Here is a 20,221-nt window from a genome sequence, read left to right on the forward strand (position 1 = left end):
TGTTAATAAACCGGAGATGGTTTATTTTGTGCTATTTAATATAATCGGGCGCGGTGCCCCCGGGCCTGCACTAGGCCCGGCCTGACTGGGCACGGCCGTTGCCATAGGAACCGCCGGTGCCCTTCCGGGGGCGGGGCGTCGCCATGGCAACACCCGTCTCCCCCTATCAGCGAGCGCGGCGTCGCCATGGGAACAACCCTCGCCCCGCCTTCAGAAGGCGGGCGCAGCGTCGCCATGGGAACACCGCGGGGAGGGCGGGGCGTCGCCATGGGAACGGCACCTCATAGGGCGCGGCGGCACCGGAAGGGGCGTGGCTGGGCGGGAGGACTCGGTTTCCCGTGAGGCCTCGCGGCGGCGGGCGGTTCCGGCGGGCGCAGGCCGGGATGGAGGCCGTGCCCCGCATGCCCATGATCTGGCTGGACCTCAAGGAGGCCGGGGAGTTCGCCTTCAACGCCGCCGTCAAGAAGGTGGGGCCGGGGTCGGGGCGCGGGGGGGAAGCGACCGGGGCCGGTGAGGGACCCGGGGAGGGCGGGTGGGGCCTGTGAGGGGCGGGGCGGGAGCGGCCTGTGAGGGGCCTGTGAGGAAGGGGTGTGTTTGTGAGGGGGAGGAGGGGTCTTTGAGTGGTGTTTGGGGTCTTTGAGTGGTGTTTGGGATCTGCGAGGGTTGTTTGGGGTCTGTGAAGGAGAGAAGTGCTTGGGGAGGGGGCTCTGTGAGAAAGGGGAGTGCTTGAGGGGTGGGGAATAGGGGGATCGGGGAGCTCCATAAGGGTTATTTGGGGTCTGTGAGGGAGAGGAGTGCTTGGAGGGGAGAGAGGGGGTCTCTGGGGTCTGTGAGGGATGGGAATGCTTGGAGTGTGTGTTTGGGGGGGTCAGTGGCTCCTGGAGGGGTGTGTGGGGTCTGTGAGGATGAGGAGGGCCTGAAAGAGGAAGGGGAGATCTGTGGGGAGTGTTTGGGGTCTGTGAGGAAGGGGAGTGCTTAGGGTGTGGGGCAGGGGGGGTGAGGAGTCTTTGGGGTGCAGAGGGTTGGGGATTTTCAGGAGACCCTGGTGGAGCAGGGGCTGGTAGCTGGGGGTGTTGAGGGGGGTGTCTGGCAATGGGGATGAGTGGGACAGGGCTGTGGGGGCACTGGGCAGGCAGGGCCCTGGGGGGCTCTGGGGTGTGGTGGGGCAGAGAGAGACAGGGGGAGCAAGGCCAGGAGCCCATCTGTGCCTCATCCACCCCCAGCTTGGCCCCACTGCCTCCTCAGGGCTGTGGGACCTTCCTCCCAGGGCCAGTGGGTCCGCAGAGCTTGGGGAGGGGGGAGTCCCCGGGGCTGTCCCCACCCCAGCCGCATCGGGGACGAGCGGTGAGTTGGCAAGTCTGTCCCCGCCACATGTGACTGCGCTGACTCCCGAGTCACTGGGTCCGGCGTTATGGATGCTGCAGCTGGTGTCATTAGGAGATCCGGGGCGGCGATGGCTGAGCCCTCGTGTCTCTGTTTCCTCTGCTCTTGTGTCAAAGGGGGGAACTGGGGAGCGGGGATCCGGTTCTCCCACCACCAGCAGCCAGGGCTGGCTGATCATTCGTCAGTTAAAAGCCCTCAGCCCATCGAAGAGAAGCTGAGAATTCAATGGGTGCGAGGTGACAGACTCCTTCCCCTGCAGGGGACACAACCTGTCCCCGGCAGGGACTGACTCGATGGCTTAAGGGAGCTGAAGTGCTTAACAAAGCTCCTGTAAACAAGCTCCACCTATGGCCAGTGCTTCCTAGTACTGCCTCCGGATGAAAATCATGATTTATTGATGTGGAAGGAGGATGGGGGGGCGGTTTCTGCGTTCCTGCCACCGCCTGCGTCCCACCTCATGGCTTTTTGGGGTGCTGAGGGGTCTGGTGTCCTGCCAGACCCCAGCAGCAGCATTAGTGTGACAGGGACGTCCCTGCAGCGGGAGGAAGGGTGACCCAGCTGAGTCATGCCGTGCGGGCTGGGACAAGGTGCAGCAGCCATTGCGGTGCCACCTCATGGGAGCTGTGGCAGAGGGGACAGTGGCCTCCAGTTCCGAGCTGGGCCTGAGGGACAGTGACTTATCAAAAGTGGCTTGTTCAGGGCATTTTTGTGTGCAGCAGCATTTTTGTGTGTTTTGTGAGCCATGGGGTGTTTGATGGAAACACGCATGTGAGAAGTGGTGGGGAGCAGAAACACGGCGCCCTGATTGAAACAGAGTGGGAGGAGAGGAAACTTCCCTCCTTTCTCCAGCACTGAGTGGCCTTAACCTTGAGCTTAAGTGCCAGAGGGCACGAGCAGCCCTTCAAATGTCCCCAAGTTCCCTTAGCCCGGCAGTTCTGGGTCCCGGCCATGTCTGGCGCTGTTGGGGAGGTGGCGGATCCCTGCCTGGACCCTTGGAGGATCCCAAACTGCTTGCAGTCGGGCAGTGCCATGCTTCCCAATGCTGTTGTGATCAGAGAAATATGGAAGTCCCTTCCAATCCCTAACATTCTATGATTCTGTGATTTTGTGAAACCCTTGCCAGAGGCAGGTTTGGGGAGATGGAACCTGGGACCTCATGGCCCCTTGATTCCAGATTTTCTGCCCCAGCTCCGAGGTCCCTGTTGGCTCCTGGCACATATTGTACTGGTGCCTCTCCATGGAGTGGTGTTTCCACAGGACCTTGCACCCCAACTTTGCGTTGTACTGAGGTTCAGTGGGAGCCGGGCAAGGTTTTGGGGAGCAAACAAACCCCTCTACACTGCCAGTCCCAGGCTTTCCCAGGGAGCTACTGGTGGTCGCTCCGGCACAAGGCTGGGAAGGTGGCTCTGGGTGTCAGGGCAAGCTCTTACCCTTCTCTTCCTCTTCCAGTTTGTCCTGAAGAACTATGGGGAGAACCCTGAGAATTACAATGAGGAGCTGCGGAAGCTGGAGCAGCTCCGGCAGGTAAGTGGGGCTTTGTCCCAAACCCCTCGCAGCACCAGTGGGATCTGCCAGAGCTCAACTGGGGGAACTGGTGCATCAAGGACATGTCCACCGGCTTCCACCACCTCCCCACGCCAGGAGCTGTGCTGAAACACCACCGTGGCTGCTCCTCTTCCTCACCATTGGGCCATGAACGAGGCTTTTGGCAAGGAGTGTGCAGGGTTGGGTATTAGGGCTCTGCTGTGTCCACCTCCCAGAATTTGGGGGGTTTGTGTTGATTTCAAGTTCCTTTTTGGGGAGGGAATTGCCTGAGGTCTTTGCAGGGAAGGAACCAACCCTTTGCTCTCAACTGCAGAGCCCAAATGCTTGTGTTAGTCACTGCGGTCATCCGAGCAGATTGGAGGCCCTGGGCAGCTGGTACTTGAGCCACAGGTGGCAAAACCAGCTGGTGAGGGTCAGAGACGCTCCCCAAGCCAGGGCCAGTGCAGTTTGTGCCGCACTCTGGGTTTTGTAGCAAGGCCGTAAGCCCAATGTGCAAAGTGGAGTTTCATCCCCAAACCGGTTGCTCTGGATCCATAAAGCTGCTCCCTCCAGCCTCATTTTTAGGCGAACAGACCTGTTTTTCTGCTTCATCTCATGGCCGGCAGCCGATGCCGGGCTCTGGCCATGCCCTCCTGCCCGCAGATCTCACCACGAGTCAGACCGGTGCCTATTCCTGCCCAATGCGTCACCCTGAGCACGGTCCCATCCCCGGGGCAGCCTCTTCCTCTTCCTCTCTCCCTTCCAGAGTGCTGTCAATGTCCCCCGCGACTTCGAGGGCTGCAGCACGCTGCGCAAATACTTCGGCCAGCTCCACTACCTGCAGAGTCGCATCCCCATGGGCGCCGAGCAGGAGGCGGCGGTGCCCATCGCATGGTGAGTGTGGCGTCTGTGCGGTTATAAAGCCAAAACTGCCTGGAGCGCGGCGTCACTGCTGCGAGCGCCTCGGTTGGGTGCCCGTGGAGACACCAGACAGGAGGGTCCCTGCTCCAAACCTCTGTGGGAACGTGGCTCCTCGCAAACCCTTCCCCTGGCATGTGACCCATACCCAGTAACACCAGTGCCTCCATCTACAACTGGTAACTGGGCTTCTCTCCTTGCAGGACTGAGATCTTCTCAGGCAAGACGGTGACACACGAGGATATCAAGTACGAGCAGGCGTGTATCCTCTACAACCTGGGTAAGGGCCTGGTGACCGACTGCCTCTTAGAATCACAGAATTGTTTTGGTCGGAAAAGACCCCAAAGCTCATCAAATTAAACTGTTCCTGCACCCCTGGCACTGCCCCATGTCCCTGAGAACCTCATGTCCGTCTGTCCAGCCCTCCAGGGACGGTGACTCCAGCACTGCCCTGGGCAGCCTGTTCCAATGCCTCACAGCCCTTTGGGGAAGAAATTGTTCCCAGATCCAACCTCAACCTCCCCTGGTGCAACTTGAGGCCGTTTCTTTGTGTCCCTGTCTCCCCTCAGCTCCTGTTCTCCAGCTGAACCCCCCAGGTCCCTCAGCCGCTCCCATCGCACTTGTGCTCCAGCCCCTCACCAACTCCGTTCCCTTCTCTCCACTCACTCCAGCACCTCAAGGCCTTTCTTGGCCTGAGGGGCCCAAAACTGCCCCCAGGATTTGAGGTTTGGCCTCCCCAGGTCCCAGCACAGGGACGGTCACTGCCCTGGGCCTGCTGGCCACACCAGTGCTGGTACCAGCCAGGATGCTTGTGGCCTTTTTGGCTACCTGGGCAGACTCCAGGGCTGGTGCTCAGTGTCAGATCTCACCAGAACTTGACTTTGTCTCCTCTCTGTCCCTCCTGGTCGTGCACTGCCCCGCGTTGTGCTCAGAAGTTGCATGAAGGAGGGTGACGTTGGGTTGTGACATTATAAATGCACTTTCTGGCACAGTGACAGCCGCAGTTGGGCTTTGCCCAGCTCACCCCCAACCCTGTCCTGCAAAAAGTACAGATGGGTGTAAAACCAGCAAATCTCACCCTCGGGCCACTCCCTTGCTCTCCAGCCACGGACAATCATGGCTCAGAGTGAGGGCTTTTTTGGGGGAGGTGTCCCTGAGCCTCTGGACACTTAATGCAGCTCAGCTCTCCCAGCTGACCGCACGTGGGTTTAGCTTAAACCTCACACAGGGTGTAGCTTAAACCACACACAAGTAAGTGTGTGCAGGGCCACACACTCTGCAACACAAGGCAGCAGGAGCCACTGTGGTGCCCAGGTCCCTTTCAAGAAGTATCTGCTCCCTAAAAATTGTAGAAAGACACCTGTTAAGCCAGGACGGCGTTAGATACTCACTTTTTAATCCTTGTATACTCACTTTTTAATATCAAGGGTTTATTTCCAGCCCGGGACTCTCCTCTGCTGAATGATTGATGTGTGTGGTTGTTCACACCGGTGCACCCCAAGTGCCACATTCCCCACGTCCCTCTGGCACCGTGAGTCAGCTGGGTGCCCCTGGCCACCTCACCACAGGTTTAGGCTTCTCCTACAAGACCCCTGGTGTCCGGGAGTGGTGAGGGGGCCTGGCAGGGTCCCCTCATCCCCTGAGCCACTGTCCTCTCTCCACAGGTGCACTGCACTCCATGCTGGGCGCCATGGACAAGCGAGTGTCTGAGGAGGTAACGATCCCTCGCATCCTCCCGTGGCGACTTCTTTTCTCTCCCGTGGGGTTAACAGCCGAGCACCAAGGACTTCTCCTCCATGCCCTGGGTGGTGACAATGCTCTCGGTGTCACACACCAACTCGGGGTGACTGCTCTCACCTAGTAGAGTGTTACAAGGGGCCACCCCTCATGGTTGTGTCTGTCCCTGCTCTGGTGACACTCTGCCTGCTCGCTGGCCAATGTGACCCTCCTCCCTTAGGAGGGACAGATCTTGTTGTCCCCAGACCAGGGTTCTGTACCTGGTGTGCATACAATGAGCCAGATTAGCACACAGAGATGAGATATTGTTTGGCACAGAGTTGTGCAGGTCTGGATGCTGGAATAAAGCCAGCACGCCAACAAGAAAATTAATGGGCATTATGTACAAAATCTTATCGCTGCGTTTGCACCCTAAAGAGCCAATTGTTTACACATTTGCATATTGCATTATATAATCCTTTTAGCGTATAATGAGCAACATCCAGCTAAAGGACACTTGATCCAGCAGTGTGGAGATACGTGTTAAAGTGACTCAGCTAATTGCACAGCTTCAAAATGTCTAAAGCTGCAAGGTCAGGAGTGGCTTCACCAAGGGGAAGTCGTGCTTGGCCAACCTCATACCCTTTTGTGAAGACATGACGAGGTGGATGGATGATGGCAGAGCGGTGGATGTGGTCTACCTTGACTTCAGTAAAGCATTTGGCACAGTGTCCCACAGCATCCTCACAGCTAAATTGAGGGAGTGCGGTCTGGATGAGCGGGTAGTGAGGTGACTGAGAACTGGCTGAAGGGAAGAAGCCAGAGAGTCGTGGTCAATGGGGCAGAGTCCAGTTGAGGCCTGGATGCAGTGCAGTGCCTCAGGGGGCAGTGCTGGGGCCGGTGTTGTTCAATATATTCATCAATGATTTGGATGAGGGAATAGAGTGACTGTCAGCAAGTTTGCTGGTGACACCAAGCTGGGAGCAGTGGTGACACTGGAAGCTGTGCTGCCATCAGAGACCTGGACAGGCTGGAGAGTTGGGCAGGGAGAAATGTAATGAAATAGAACAAGGGCAAGGGTAGAGTCTGGAATCTGGGCAGGAACAAGCCCAGGTTCCAGTGTGAGTTGGAGAATGATCTGTTGGAGAGCAGTGTAGGGGAAAGGGAGCTGGGGGTCCTGGGGACAGCAGGGTGAGCATGAGCCAGCACTGGGCCCTTGTGGCCAGGAAGCCAATGGGACCTGGGGTGGGTTAGAAGGGGGTGGTCAGTAGGTCAGAGAGGTTCTCCTGCCCCTCTGCTCTGCCCTGGGGAGACCACACCTGGAATATTGTGTCCAGTTGTGGCCCCTCAGCTCCAGAAGGACAGGGAACTGCTGGAGAGAGTCCAGCACAGCCACCAAGATGCTGGAGGGAGTGGAGCATCTCCCGTGTGAGGAAAGGCTGAGGGAGCTGGGGCTCTGGAGCTGGAGAAGAGGAGACTGAGGGGGGACTCATTCCTGGGGATCAATATGGAAAGGGGCAGTGTCAGGAGGATGGAGCCAGGCTCTTCTGGGTGACACCCAGTGACAGGACAAGGGGCAATGGGTGCAAACTGGAACACAGGAGGTTCCACTGCAAGAGGAGAAGCAACTTGTTGGGGGTGAGGGTGTCAGAGCCTGGCCCAGGCTGCCCAGGGAGGTTGTGGAGTCTCCTTCTCTGCAGACATTCAAACCCGCCTGGACCCCTTCCTGTGGAACCTCAGCTGGGTGTTCCTGCTCCGGGGGGATTGCACTGGATGAGCTTTCCAGGGCCCTTCCAACCGCTGACACTCTGTGATTCTCAGTGTCCGTAATTCGCGATCAGGTGTTTTGCAAGTCACTCTTTGTTATATGAGCAGACTGACCTAAAACTGAAAGGATTTACGTATCTTTAGGTTAGTCGTTCCAGATAGCATTCATTCTTTTGAGCACTGACAACAATCTGATGCTATTTGAAACACACACAGAGCTTTTTAGAGCCCCAGGGACTCACCCCAGGCTTCTGGCGGCTGCTTTTTGGGGTCTCGGAGGAGGCAGGGAGCATCAAACCCCCCACTGAGCTGGGGTTTATGGCCCCAGTGCCCCGTGTGAAGAGAGTCGGCTGTTTTTCCAGTCTTCTCTACACGTTCCTGGTGTCCAGCAGTGTGCGTACACCCAACACACATCCTCCTGTCTCCTCAGGGCATGAAGGTTTCCTGCACCCACTTCCAGTGTGCGGCCGGTGCCTTCACATACCTGCGTGATCACTTCCCCCACTCCTACAGCGTGGACATGAGCCACCAGATCCTCAGCCTCAACATCAACCTCATGCTGGTAGGAACTGGGCTCTGCCGCTCTCAGGGTACTGGTGACACTGGGATGACTTCTTGTACATGTCAGGGGCAGCTGCTGCTTGACTGGGAGAGGGTTGTTTGGGGTCTTGGGGTGCTGTGGGCAAGAGGGGATCCCTCCTGTTGGGGGGAAGACGGTTTGGGGAGGTGGTGAGGAAGAGGAGGGAAGGCTCTGGGCATCCCTTGGGGCTGGTGGTGACTGTGCTTGACTTATCTCTCAAGAAAGGGGCTGTAGCTGAGGGGTCCTGGTGCTGGTTTGGACACAGAGGTGTCATGGAAACTGAATATTCCCCTCTGCTCTCCGGCAGGGCCAGGCGCAGGAGTGTCTCCTGGAGAAATCCATGCTGGACAACAGGAAGAGTTTCCTGGTGGCACGGATCAGTGCCCAGGTGAGCTCCTGGGGAGAACTCTGCCACGTAAGAGGCTCCGGAGGGACGCAGTGACATCCAGAGGGACCAGGAGAAGTGGGGTCCTGGAACCTTGGGAAGTTCAGCAAGGCCAGGTGCAAGGTCCTGCCCCTGGGTGGGACAATCCCAAACACAACTCCAGGCTGGGGGATGAGGGGATGGGGAGCAGCCCCGCGGAGAAGGACTTGGGGGCACTGGGGGATGAAAGACGGGAAATGACCCGGCAACATGCGCTGGCAGCCCAGAAAGCACCCGTGTCCTGGGCTGTGTCACCAGCAGGTTTGGGGGATCTCGCCCCTCTGCCCCGCTCTGTGAGACCCCCCTGCAGTGCTGGTCCAGCGCTGGGTCCCCAGACAGGACACACATGGAGCTGCTGAGAGGGGCCAGGGGAGCCCCAGGAATGACCCGAGGCTGGAAAAGCTCTGCTGGGGTCAGGCTGAGAGAGTTGGGGTGTTCAGCTGGAGAACAGAAGCTCCAGGGAGACCTTAGTGCGGCCTTTCCAGACTTAAAAGGGGCTGAGAAGAAAGATGAGGGCAGGCTTTTGAGCAGGGCCTGTTGTGACAGGACAAGGGGTGATGGTTTAAACTAAAGGAGGGAGATTCAGGCCGGACATGAGGAAGGAATTGTTGTCACTAAGGGTGGTGAGAACCTGGCCCAGGTACCCAGAGAGGTGGTGGATGAACCATCCCTGGAGACATCCCAGACCAGGCTGGACGGGCTCTGAGCAACCTGAGCTGGTGAAGATGTCCCTGTCATGGCAGGGGGGGCACTGGGGGAGCTTTAAGGTCCCTTTCCAAACACTGTCCCTCTCCTCACAGGTGGTGGATTACTACAAAGAGGCCTGCCGGGCGCTGGAGAACTCAGAGACGGCTTCGCTGCTGGGCAAGATCCAGAAGGACTGGAAGAAGCTGGTGCAAATGAAAATCTATTATTTTGCTGCTGTGGCCCATGTAAGTGAGGAGACGAACTGGGGAGGGGGCTGCTTGGCTGTGGTGAGGGAACCTGCCCTGTGCTCCCACCCCCATTTTGGGCTGCTCACACCCGCTGTGAAGCAGTGCTCACCTCAACACGAAGGATGAGGGGGCTTTGGCTGCTCTGGGGGTTATTTGTCCATTTCAAAGATTTCCCTCAACTTCAGGAGCTCTGACACCCCTTGTGTGTTTTCTCGCAGCTGCACATGGGAAAACAGGCTGAGGAGCAGCAGAAGTTTGGGGAGAGGGTAAGCAGATCCCATCCGGGCCAGGCTCTGGGTTGTGATTCTGCCCTGGGAGGGTTGAATCCTGGAAGATTGTCACGCTGGTGGCACTGGGGACATGAGTGTGTCACCAGCAATGTCCTCCACCCCACCAGTGTTTGTGGGTGTTCTCAGCCCCGTTACGCTGCAGGAGGCTGCAGCTGGGGATGGTCTTGTGCAAAGCAAAGGGCACCTACTTCTGCACGAGCCCTAATTCCCAGTCTCTCTGCAGGTCATCTACTTCCAGAGCGCTCTGGATAAACTCAACGAAGCGATCAAGCTGGCGAAGGTGCGTTCTGCTCCATCTTAGAGCAATAATCGTGGGTTTTTTTCGGAGTTCCTGTGCGGATCAGCAGCTCAGGCCAGTGGGATGCCAGAGTGGGAAGATGGGAAATGGTGGCAGTTTAAAAGCTTCCCTTGCTGTTGACTGAATTGGCAACCTGTGGTGGCTTCTTAAAGCGTCACTTTGCTTCCCCTGCGACATCCCGAGGCTCTGGTGTCTCCTGGCTGCTGGGTCTGCCAGGGCTTTGTAGAGTTAGAACCGTTTTGTTTGGAAAAGCGCCTCGAGATCGTTGAGTCCAACTGTTACTGCACTCTTGGCCCTGCCCCATGTCCTGAGAACCTCCTGTCCGTCTGTCCAGCCCTCCAGGGATGGTGACTCCAGCACTGCCCTGGGCAGCCTGTTCCAATGCCCCACAGCCCTTTGGGGAAGAAATTGTTCCCAGATCCAACCTCAACCTCCCCTGGTGCAACTTGAGGCCGTTTCTTTGTGTCCCTGTCTCCCCTCAGCTCCTGTTCTCCAGCTGAACCCCCAGGTCCCTCAGCCGCTCCCATCACACTTGTGCTCCAGACAACTCTTTAGGGGGGGTTGGTTTGATTTTAATTGTTCAGGAGCATGTGGGCAGCCCCCGAAGGACCGTGGGGCTGCAGCGCTCAGCCCTGCACTTCCGTGGGCTCCTTGCACGTCCCTGGGTTGTCGGGAAACTGAGGACAGACCTGTGGCAGCGTGTGACACTGGTACACAGGATTTGGGGCAGCCTGCAGGCATCTGCATGGCGCACAAGGAGAGGTGGCTGCCGAGGCTGCCGCTGCCTCCCGGGCATGCTGGGGCTGCAGACGCAGCACATGGGGCTGCCGCTGGCTGCAGGGATGGTGACACACGTCCCCTGCCCACACTGACTCGCTCTCGTTCCTGCAGGGCCAGCCAGAAACCGTCCAGGAAGCCCTGAGGTTCACCATGGACGTGATCGGTGGCAAGTGAGTCCCTGTGCAGGGCAACCCTGGACATGACCGTCCTGCTTCTCTGGGGGCTGGAAATGTCTGGTGGCCACAGCGGCTTGAGGAGTGTCCCCGGTGTCCCCTGAGGTGGAGAGTAAAGTGGCGGGTGTCCCCAACATTGCCTCAGATGCAGAGCCAAGCCAGGAGTGCCCCCAGTGTCTCCTGGGGAGCATCCCCAGTGTACCTCAAGGTGCAGAGCCAAGCGGAGAGTGTCCCCAGTGTTCCCCGGGGTACAGAGCCAAGCACCTCGTGCTCCCCAAGGCTCTGGGGACGTGCAGCTGCCAGGAAGTCTGCTCTTCAGCCTCCCTGGAGCGAACCCAGGAGAGGCAGAGCCTGATCCCACAGCTTGGGGAGCCAGGGGTGCCCTCTGCTCCTCACCAAACTTCTTGTTTGCAGGTACAATTCAGCCAAAAAGGACAATGACTTCATCTACCACGAGGCCGTGCCTGCGCTGGACACCCTGCAGTCTGTGAAAGGTGAGGATGGGCCGTGTCCTCTCCTGCCAGCTCCCGATGGGACACGCGGTGACCCTCGGTGAATCCACGGGGGCTCTGGCACCCTTGGGGCCTTCGTGCCATGGTGGGGATCTGCTGTGAATGAAGGCGTTGAGCACGAGCACCCGTTTTGGGGCCAAGCAGCTCCCCGTGCAGGTATCAGACAGGCGTGTGTTGTGTGTTCGCCCCCCAGGTGCCCCCTTGGTGAAAGCTCTTCCGGTCAACCCCACGGATCCAGCTGTCACCGGCCCCGATATATTTGCCAAACTGGTGCCCATGGCTGCTCACGAGGCCTCATCTCTCTACAGGTGGGTTCTGGGTGGACACTGGAGCCAGAAACCAGCTGGTCACAGAGATGGGGGTGCAAATCTGTCACCGAGCTGGGGACCTCGAGCTCCAGCACCAAGCTGGGGACACAGATCTCTGTCACCAAGCTCAACAAGGATCCCGTGCACCAGCCCAGCCTCTCCCCAGGCCGAGGGGAGCTGGCGGGGACCAAACTGGCTGCTCTGATTTCCTCAGGGAGCCGCTAGTGTCCCCGAGTTGTCCCTGTGGCTGGCTCCTCTCCAGCGTCACTCCTGGCAGCTGGAGCTTCTCTTGCTGCCCCAAAGGATGCGGGGACAGGCCTGGGGACAGATGAGGCTCTGGCCAGTCCCGGTGGGGCTCAGAGCTCTTGTGGTTGACGGTGGAGGTTTCCTTACTCCTTTCACGACGCTGAAACATTAATTCTTAAATTTTTCTTTTGTCCTCCAGTGAAGAGAAGGCCAAGCTGCTGCGAGACGTGATGGCAAAGATCGAAGCCAAGAATGAAGTGCTGGAGTACGTGTGAGCCGTACCCGAGCAGGGCCCTGGGCGCTTCCTCCCCACGCGGGGTTCTGGGCTCCCTGTGGCCTGTCATGGGGTGTCCCCACTGTCCCCTCCTTGGATTTCCCCCCCTCACACCAGCTCCGGGGCATCCCCCAGCGCATTCCAGTCCCAGTGACTGGTCCCCAAATCCGCCCTGTGACTCTGCTCAGGCCATGGGGGGTGACACCGCGCACCGAGCTGGCTGTGGTTTGGGCCAGGGGGACCTGGGGGGACTCTACCACCACTCAGGAGCTTGTTCTGTCCCCTGCAGCCAGTTCATGGACTCCCTGCAGCTGGACCCCGACACCGTGGACAACCTGGACATGTACAGCCACATCCCCCCCGTCCTGATGGAGAAATGCGCCGCGCTCAGCGTGCGCCCCGACACCGTCAAAAACCTCGTCCAGTCCATGCAGGGTGAGGACACGGGGACACGCAGGGCTCATGGGGGTGTCCGGGCTGGCCCTGGGGACACGCTGCTCCCTGCCTGATAGTGGCATTGGGAACGGCCACCCCGGTGGCCAGTTCTTTGTCCATCTAAATTCCTTCACTTCAAAGTGATTTTCCTGCTGGCTGCTCGTGGGGGATCAGAACAGTTTGGGTTGAAGGTACCTTCCCATCTCCCCCAGTGCCACCCCTGCCATGACAGGGACATCTTCACCAGCTCAGGTTGCTCAGAACCCCATCCAGCCTGGCCTGGGATGTCTCCAGGGATGGTTCATCCACCACCTCTCTGGGCAACCTGCACCCTCAGCATCAAAAATTTCTTCCTGGATGCTGCTTCCTCACAACCGAGGGAGTCGGTGCTGTCAGAGCCCATTGTGAACATCTCCCCAGTGCAAACAACCCTGAACCCAGCACCAGGTGCTTGGGCTGGGATGTCCTCGTCTTTAGGACGAGAGGAAACGGCCTGAAGTTGCACCAGGGGAGGTTGAGGTTGGATCTGGGAACAATTTCTTCCCCAAAGGGCTGTGGGGCATTGGAACAGGCTGCCCAGGGCAGTGCTGGAGTCACCATCCCTGGAGGGCTGGACAGACGGACATGAGGTTCTCAGGACATGGGGCAGGGACAGGGCTGGGGGAACAGTTTGGTTCGATGATCTTGAGGGGCTTTTCCAACCAAAATGACTCCGTGATTCTCTGCTCACTCATGACCAGATTTATTCTTCAGGCTGCTGGATCAATGCCTGGTGTCAAGTCTGGAATAAAAAGATACCGGGAGAGCTCGTAGCCGCTGGCTCAGTCCATGTCTCTCCCTGCAGTGCTCTCCGGGGTCTTCACCGACGTGGAAGCTTCTCTGAAGGAGATCAGGGACCTCCTGGAGGAGGACGAGGCTCAGGAGCGGAAGCTCCAGGAGCTGCTGGGGAAGGTCCCGGCCCCCCAGGGGTCCCCCCCGCCGCCGTCCCCAGGGCTGGCCGAGGTCAGCAAGGAGTGCGCCAAGTACCTGGAGGTGCACGAGAAGGCCAGCTTCACCAACACCGAGCTCCACAAGGCCATGAACCTCCACATCGGCAACCTCCGCCTGCTCAGCGGGCCGCTGGAGCAGGTCCGTGCCGCGCTGCCCTCCCCGGCCTTGACCGAAGGTGAGCGGGGCTGCACTCCGGGGAGGTTCCAGCTGTGTTTGTGGCCATCCTGACCTCAAAACTGCACCCTGGGGAGGTTCTGGCCACGCTCATGGTCATTCTGTCCTCAGAACCACATCTTGAGGGGTTTTTGACCATGCTCATGGTCACCCTGACCTCAGGTCCGCAGCCTGGGGAGGTTCTGGCCGTGTTTATGGTCATCCTGTCCTCAGAACTGCATCTTGGGGAGCTTCTGGCCGTGCTCATGGTCACCCTGACCTCAAAACTGCATCTTGGGAGGATTCTGGCCATGCTCGTGGTCCTTCTGACCTCAAAACCGTACCCTGTTGGGATTCTGGCCATGCTTATGGCCATCCCGACTTCAAAACTGCATCTTATGGGCGTTCTGGCCATGTTCATGGTCAACCTGACCTCAAAACCGCATCTGGGGGAGGTTCTGGCCATGCTCATGGTCATCCTGTCCTCAGAACCACATCTTGGGGGGTTTTTGGCCATGCTCATGGTCCTCCTGACCTCGAGACCACACCTTGGGGAGATTCTGGCCACGCTCATGGTCATCCTGTCCTCAGAACTGCATCTTGGGGGGGCTTCTGGCCATGCTTATGGTCACCCTGACCTCAGAACTGCATCTTGGGGGGTTCTGGCCATGCTCATGGTCACCCTGACCTGAAAACCTCACCGCGAGCTGCGGTGCGGCTGCTCAGAACCTCCCCGTTCCCGCAGATGACAAGCAGGTGCTGCAGAACCTGAAGCGAATCCTGGGGAAGGTGCAGGAGATGCGGGACCAGCGCATGTCCCTGGAGCAGCAGCTGCGCGAGATGATCCAGAAGGACGACATCACCACCTCCTTGGTCACCACCGACCGCTCCGAGATGAAGGTGGGTGCCAGCCACCACATTTGGGGACATCCCGCTAGGGCTGGAGCCCGTCCCAGCCTCCCCTTGAGCCCCCCCAGCTGCTTAAACCCCCTTAAATCCCAAAATCTCTCGCCAGAAACTCTTTGAGGAGCAGCTGAAGAAGTATGACCAGATCAAGGTCTACCTGGAGCAGAACCTGGCTGCCCAGGAGAACGTCCTGAAGGCACTGACGGACGCCAACGTCAAATACGCGGCCGTGCGCAAGGCCCTGGCCGAGGTGGAGCACAAGTGAGTGGGGAGAGGATTCTCTGGGGGGGTTCTGGGTGTCCTGGGTGTCCAGGTGCATGGGAACAACCCTCTCCCACCCCAGGCGTCCATCCCAGGTGGGTGCTGGTGGGTTCCTTGGATCCCAGCAGCAGGGACACCCGGTTTTGGTCGTGTCCCCGCAGGTGGAACACAACCGTCCAGACCTTGGTGGCCTCCTACGAAGCCTATGAGGACCTGATGAAGAAATCGCAGGAGGGGAAGGACTTTTACACCGACCTGGAGGGCAAAGCCACCAAACTGCTGGAGAAAGCCCGCGCCGCCTGCCAAGCCGCCGAGGCCACCAGGCAGCAGATCCTGGAGAAGTAGGTGGTGGCGTCATCGTCACCGAGACACGGGCCGGGGCTGGAGGGGATGTAAATCTGGGGTTGGGGTCCTCGGTGTGACACCCCCGGGAGGCGGGCGGCACATTTGGGTGCTCCAGGCTGTGGTGGAGGGGTTGGTTTTTGGGGGTGCAGCCCCACGCTGAGCCCCACCGTCCCCCCCCGGCAGGGAGCTGAAGAAGCAGCCGCCCCCCCGCCCCACGGCCCCCAAACCCGCCCTGCCCAGGAAGGAGCCGGACGGTGGAGCGCTGGACGCCGCTGACCTGGCAGCGCTGCCGGAGCTGCCGGAGGAGCTGCGGGGCCTCCCCCCCGACGTGCTGGCCGGTCACCTGGGCCACCTGCCCCCCGGCGCGCTGCCCCCCGCGCTGCGGCCCCCGCTGCAGCCCCTCGCCCGCTTCCCGGGGCCCCCGCTGCCCCCCGGCCACTACCGGCTGCCGGCGGTGCCCACCGCGGCACCGGGACCCTTCACCGCCGGTGGGGGGACCCCGGGGCCGCTGCTGCCGCCCTCTGCCCACCAGGCTGCCGGGGGGGCTCCCGGCGCGGCCCCGGCTGCTGCTGCACCCCAGCTCTTCCAGGCTCCCCCGCTGATGCGAGGCGTGGTCCCAGTACAGCCCAGTACGGTCCCAGTGCAGCCTGGCATGGTCACGGTACAGCCCGGCGTGGTCCCAGTACAGCCCAGTACGGTGCCGGTGCAGCCTGGCGCAGTCTCAGTGCATCCCAGTATGGGACCAGTGCAGCCCAGTACTGTCCCAGTACAGCCCAGTATGGGACCAGTGCAGCCTGGTACAGTCCCAGTGCAGCCCGGCATGGTCCCAGTGCATCCCAGTACTGTCCCAGTACAACCCAGTATGGGACCAGCACAGCCCGGCACCGTCCCGGTACAGCCCAGCACAGTCCCAGTGCATCCCAGTACGGTCCCAGTACAGCCCAGTACGGTCCCAGTACAGCCCAGTACGGTCCCAGTGCAGCCTGGCTATGTGAGCCCCCATGTGCCCCCCCCTCGCTCGTCCCCCCAGCACGTTCCCCCCCCGGGCTCAGCCCCCTCCTACGCCCTGGGCCAGCCGGGGGTGCCCCCCCCTGCCCCCCTGCGCCCCCCTGCCCTGGGGGCAGCACCCATGGGTGTCCCTGAGCCCCCCCCGGGCCCCCGTCCGGCCACCACCACGGTGGACAGTGTCCAGGCCCCCATCCCCAGCTGCACCGCGCCCCCCCGCCTCCCTGGCCCCTTCCTGCCCCCCCAGCGCCCGGGGGCCCCTCCGGCCGCCTTCCCCTACGCCCCGGGGGGCCTGCAGCCCTTCGGGCAGCCGGCCCAGCACCCCTTTCCCCCTGGGCAGCACCCCGGCACTTTTGCCCCCCCTGCACAGCTGCAGCCCATGGAGATGCCCCCCCGGCCCCAGGGGCAGTTCCCCCCAGGCCCCTTCCTGGGGGGCAGAGCCCACGTCCCGCTGCCCTTCCAGCCCCCCGCCCGGCCCCCGCTGCCCTCCCAGGCCCCCTTTGCCCAGCAGCCCTTCCCTGGGGGGCAGCAGCCCCCGTTACCCCCCCAGCTGTTCCCCCTCCCCGGGCAGGACAAGCTGCCCTTCCCCAGGCCCCCTGGCCAGAGCGGGGCGCCCCCCCAGCCCCTCCAGGCCCCACTGGGGGCGCTGCAGCCGCTGCCCCCCAACTCCCCCGCTCTTCCCTTCTGCCCCAGCCCTGCGCCCCCCGGCACCATGGCCATGGGCCCCCCCGGACCCCCCCCTGCCAGCCAGGCCGGTCCCCACCACGTTCCCCCCTCTGCCAGCCCTGGCCTGGTGGTCCAGGGTCCCCTGGTCCCCTCCCCGGCGCCCTCCCCGCAGCCCCCCCTGCCCATGCAGCCCCCGCCGCTGGTCCCTGGTTCCACCGGCCTGTCCCAGCGTCCCCCCCCCTCGCTGACCCCGGCACCCGGCGACGTCCCCTTCCAGCGCCAAAGCTCCTCCACCGATGACCTCCTGTCCTCCAGCCCCGAGAGCCAGCACGGGGGCTGCAAGGCGGGCGGGGGGCAGCCCCCCCTGCAGCCCACCAAGGCGGACGCCCAGGACGGGCAGAAGCCCCGAGCGGTGCAGCTGATCGAGAACGACCCCTACGAGCAGCCCGAGCGGCTGCGGCGGCTGCTGGCGGAGCTGGAGCGGTTCCGCGCGCTGCTGGAGCGCCCGGGGGAGCTGGACGGCGTCTGGAAGGAGCTGCAGGACGCGCAGGAGCGCGACGCGCGCCAGCTCTCCATCGCCATCGCCCGCTGCTACTCCATGAAGAACCGGCACCAGGACATCATGCCCTACGACAGGAACCGCGTGGTGCTGCGCTCGGGGAAGGACGATTACATCAACGCCAGCCGCGTGGAGGACCTGTCGCCCTACTGCCCCACCGTCATCGCCACGCAGGCCCCGCTGCTGGGCACCGCCGCCGACTTCTGGCTCATGATCTACGAGCAGAAGGTCTCGGTCATCGTCATGTTGGTGTCGGAGCAGGAGCTGGACAAGGTAACGGCCTCGAGCTGGAAACGCGTCGCACCAGGGGAGGTTGAGGTTGGATCTTTGGAACTGTCCCGGGGTCAATTTTGGGCCCCTCGCACCAAGAAAGGCCTTGAGGTGCTGGGGTGAGTGCAGAGAAGGGAACGGAGCTGGTGAGGGGCTGGAGCACAAGTGTGATGGGAGCGGCTGAGGGACCTGGGGGGTTCAGCTGGAGAACAGGAGCTGAGGGGAGACAGGGACACAAAGAAACGGCCTCAAGTTGCGCCAGGGGAGGTTGAGGTTGGGTCTGGGAACAATTTCTTCCCCAAAGGGCTGTGGGGCATTGGAACAGGCTGCCCAGGGCAGTGCTGGAGTCACCATCCCTGGAGGGCTGGACAGACGGACATGAGGTTCTCAGGACATGGGGCAGTGCTGGGGTGGGTTATGGTTGGACTCCATGATCTCGAGGGGCTTTTCCAACCAAGTAATTCAGTGATTCTGAAATAGACCCATCCCTGGGGCCAGAAGTGGGGACCACCCCCCCCCTCACCCCTCTCCTGCACTGGGGTCACTGCACAGCAGCTCCAGCCCTTGCTGGGGACCAGGGAGGGACAGGACCATCACCTAGGGAGGGTGTTAGAGTCACCCTCTTGACGGCTCCCCCCGTGTCCCCCCACAGCAGAAGGTGCTGCGGTACTTCCCCCCGGAGCGGGGCCAGCCTGTGGTGCAGGGACCCATCACCCTCATCCTCACGGGGCTCAAGGTCACCCCCACGCACGTGGAGCGCATGATCACGCTGCAGTACCGCGACCAGAGCCTCAAGCGCACCGTGGTGCACCTGCAGTTCACCTCCTGGCCCGAGCTGTAAGATGGGGGGAGCACGGGGGGGTGGGAGCTTGGGGGGTCCTGCTGTGGTTCGGGGGAGCCCTGTGGGACCCCTTGGCTGGTGGGGGGTTCCCACGTGGGGTGTTTGGGGAGCACTGGTTCCTCGTGTGGGGGGTTGGGGGTAGGAGCCCCACCCTAGTAAGTGTCTCCCCCACCCTAAATGCCTGTCCCCCCCCAGGGGCCTGCCTGACAGCAAGGGGAGCCTCCTGCGCTTCATCCAGGAGGTGCACGGCCACTACCTGCACCAGCGCCCGCTGCACACCCCGGTCGTCGTGCACTGCAGGTGAGTGGGTCGGGGGTTCCCATGGGGCTGGGGATGGGGTTGGGGTTATTTCGCCCCCCCAGGCCTGTCACAGCCGGGGGGGCCGGGGGTCTCTCCGCAGCTCCGGGGTGGGTCGCACCGGCGCCTTCTGCCTGCTGTACGCGGCCGTGCAGGAGGTGGAGGCGGGGAACGGCATCCCCGACCTGGCGCAGCTGGTGCAGCGGATGCGGCGGCAGCGCAAGCACATGCTGCAGGAGAAGGTACGGGACGGGGGGGCCTGGGCAGGGGGCTGGACCCCTGCCTCGGGGGTGCAGGGGTTGTCACTTTGCCTTCATCTTCCTCCTCGTCCTGCAGCTGCACCTGAAGTTCTGCTACGAGGCCGTCCTGCTGCACGCAGAGCAGCTGCTGCTCCGCCACGGCGTGGGCGTCCCCGCTGTCCCCAAGGCCACCAACAGTGCCTCCCCCAAGGTGGGTGCGGGGGGGGGGGTCGAGGTGTGTGGGGGGGGTCTCTCCCATCCCCCAGGCTCACGGGGCATCTCTCCCACAGCTCTATGTCCCCCAGGACCCCCAGGACCTGGTGCTGGGGGGGGACGTCCCCATCAGCTCCATCCAGGCCACCATTGCCAAGCTCAGCATCAAGCCCGGGGGGGTCAGCGGGGAGCTGGGGGGGGGCTGGATGCCCGATCCTGCCCCCCCACCTGATGCGGTGGACACGGAGACGACACCGGCGCTTCCCGATGGCGTGACGGATGGAATCGGTGTCCCCGAGCCCTCCCCACCACAGCCCCCTGTCCCTGAGCCTCCCGCTGACCCCGAGAGCAGCAACCACGTCACGGAGACCCCTGAGGTGCCAGGGGGGGAACCAGTGCCCCCCCCCACCGCCCCCCTGTCCTCGCTGGAGCTGCTGGCGTCGCTGACGCCCGAGGCCTTCACGCTGGACGCGTCCCTCAAGGGCAAGCAGCGCATGAACAAGCAGAACTTCCTGCAGGCACAGCCGGGCGAGGGGCTGCGGGGCCCCCGGCCCAGCGACGACCCCCTCAGCATGCTGGACCCCCTCTGGACGCTCAACAAGACGTGAGGCGGGGGGGGGTGTCCCCCCCAGACCCTGCACTGCAGGTGCTGCCGTCCCTGGTCACCCCGGTTTGGGACGGGAGTGGTGGGTGGGGGCACTGGTGGGGTATGGGGGGGTCCTGCCTTCCCCTGCCCCCCCGGTCTCTGCTTTGTACAGGTGTCACCACTTCCTTTGACTCCACTTAGAACTGATTTTTTTTTCAGCTCTTTGCTACTAAAATAAAGAGTTTGATCTGCAGTGCTGGTGTGGGGTGGGGGGGGCCCACCTCCCCCTCCGTTTTTGAGGGTTCCCGAGTTGGGGGGGGCGGTCAG

The 20,221-nt window shown here is 61.6% G+C and overlaps 1 protein-coding gene across 3 annotated transcripts; it reads left to right on the forward strand.

Annotated features, from left to right (window-relative positions):
- The first annotated feature begins 319 nt into the window (after window positions 1-319).
- Window positions 320-20,147, forward strand: PTPN23 (protein tyrosine phosphatase non-receptor type 23). 3 transcript variants are annotated; one of them, XM_071805452.1, is made up of 25 exons: window positions 320-467; window positions 2,833-2,907; window positions 3,674-3,801; window positions 4,029-4,105; window positions 5,490-5,539; window positions 7,739-7,870; window positions 8,196-8,276; window positions 9,113-9,244; window positions 9,466-9,513; window positions 9,761-9,817; window positions 10,727-10,785; window positions 11,203-11,282; window positions 11,494-11,608; window positions 12,054-12,119; window positions 12,418-12,563; window positions 13,408-13,728; window positions 14,452-14,606; window positions 14,722-14,873; window positions 15,035-15,214; window positions 15,402-17,721; window positions 18,371-18,555; window positions 18,755-18,859; window positions 18,960-19,098; window positions 19,193-19,306; window positions 19,401-20,147. In XM_071805452.1, exons 1-25 carry the CDS (start codon window positions 384-386, stop codon window positions 19,914-19,916), a joined length of 5,517 nt encoding a protein of 1,838 aa, XP_071661553.1. In that variant the 5' UTR covers window positions 320-383; the 3' UTR covers window positions 19,917-20,147. The 3 variants fall into 3 exon arrangements, with proteins under 3 accessions (XP_071661553.1, XP_065688474.1, XP_065688473.1); XM_065832402.2 differs by having other exon boundaries at window positions 18,374-18,555; window positions 19,386-20,147; XM_065832401.2 differs by having other exon boundaries at window positions 321-467; window positions 19,386-20,147.
- Window positions 20,148-20,221: the final 74 nt, after the last annotated feature.

The sequence above is a fragment of the Patagioenas fasciata genome, chromosome 2 (assembly GCF_037038585.1).
Source record: "Patagioenas fasciata isolate bPatFas1 chromosome 2, bPatFas1.hap1, whole genome shotgun sequence".
NCBI lineage: Eukaryota > Metazoa > Chordata > Aves > Columbiformes > Columbidae > Patagioenas > Patagioenas fasciata.

Coding starts and splice junctions, on each gene's coding strand:
- PTPN23 (XM_065832401.2), top strand. CDS start 384: ATGGAGGCCGTGCCCCGCATGCCCATGATCTGGCTGGACCTCAAGGAG. Junction 468..2,832: donor TCAACGCCGCCGTCAAGAAG/GTGGGGCCGGGG, acceptor TTCCTCTTCCAG/TTTGTCCTGAAGAACTATGG. Junction 7,871..8,195: donor TCAACATCAACCTCATGCTG/GTAGGAACTGGG, acceptor GCTCTCCGGCAG/GGCCAGGCGCAGGAGTGTCT.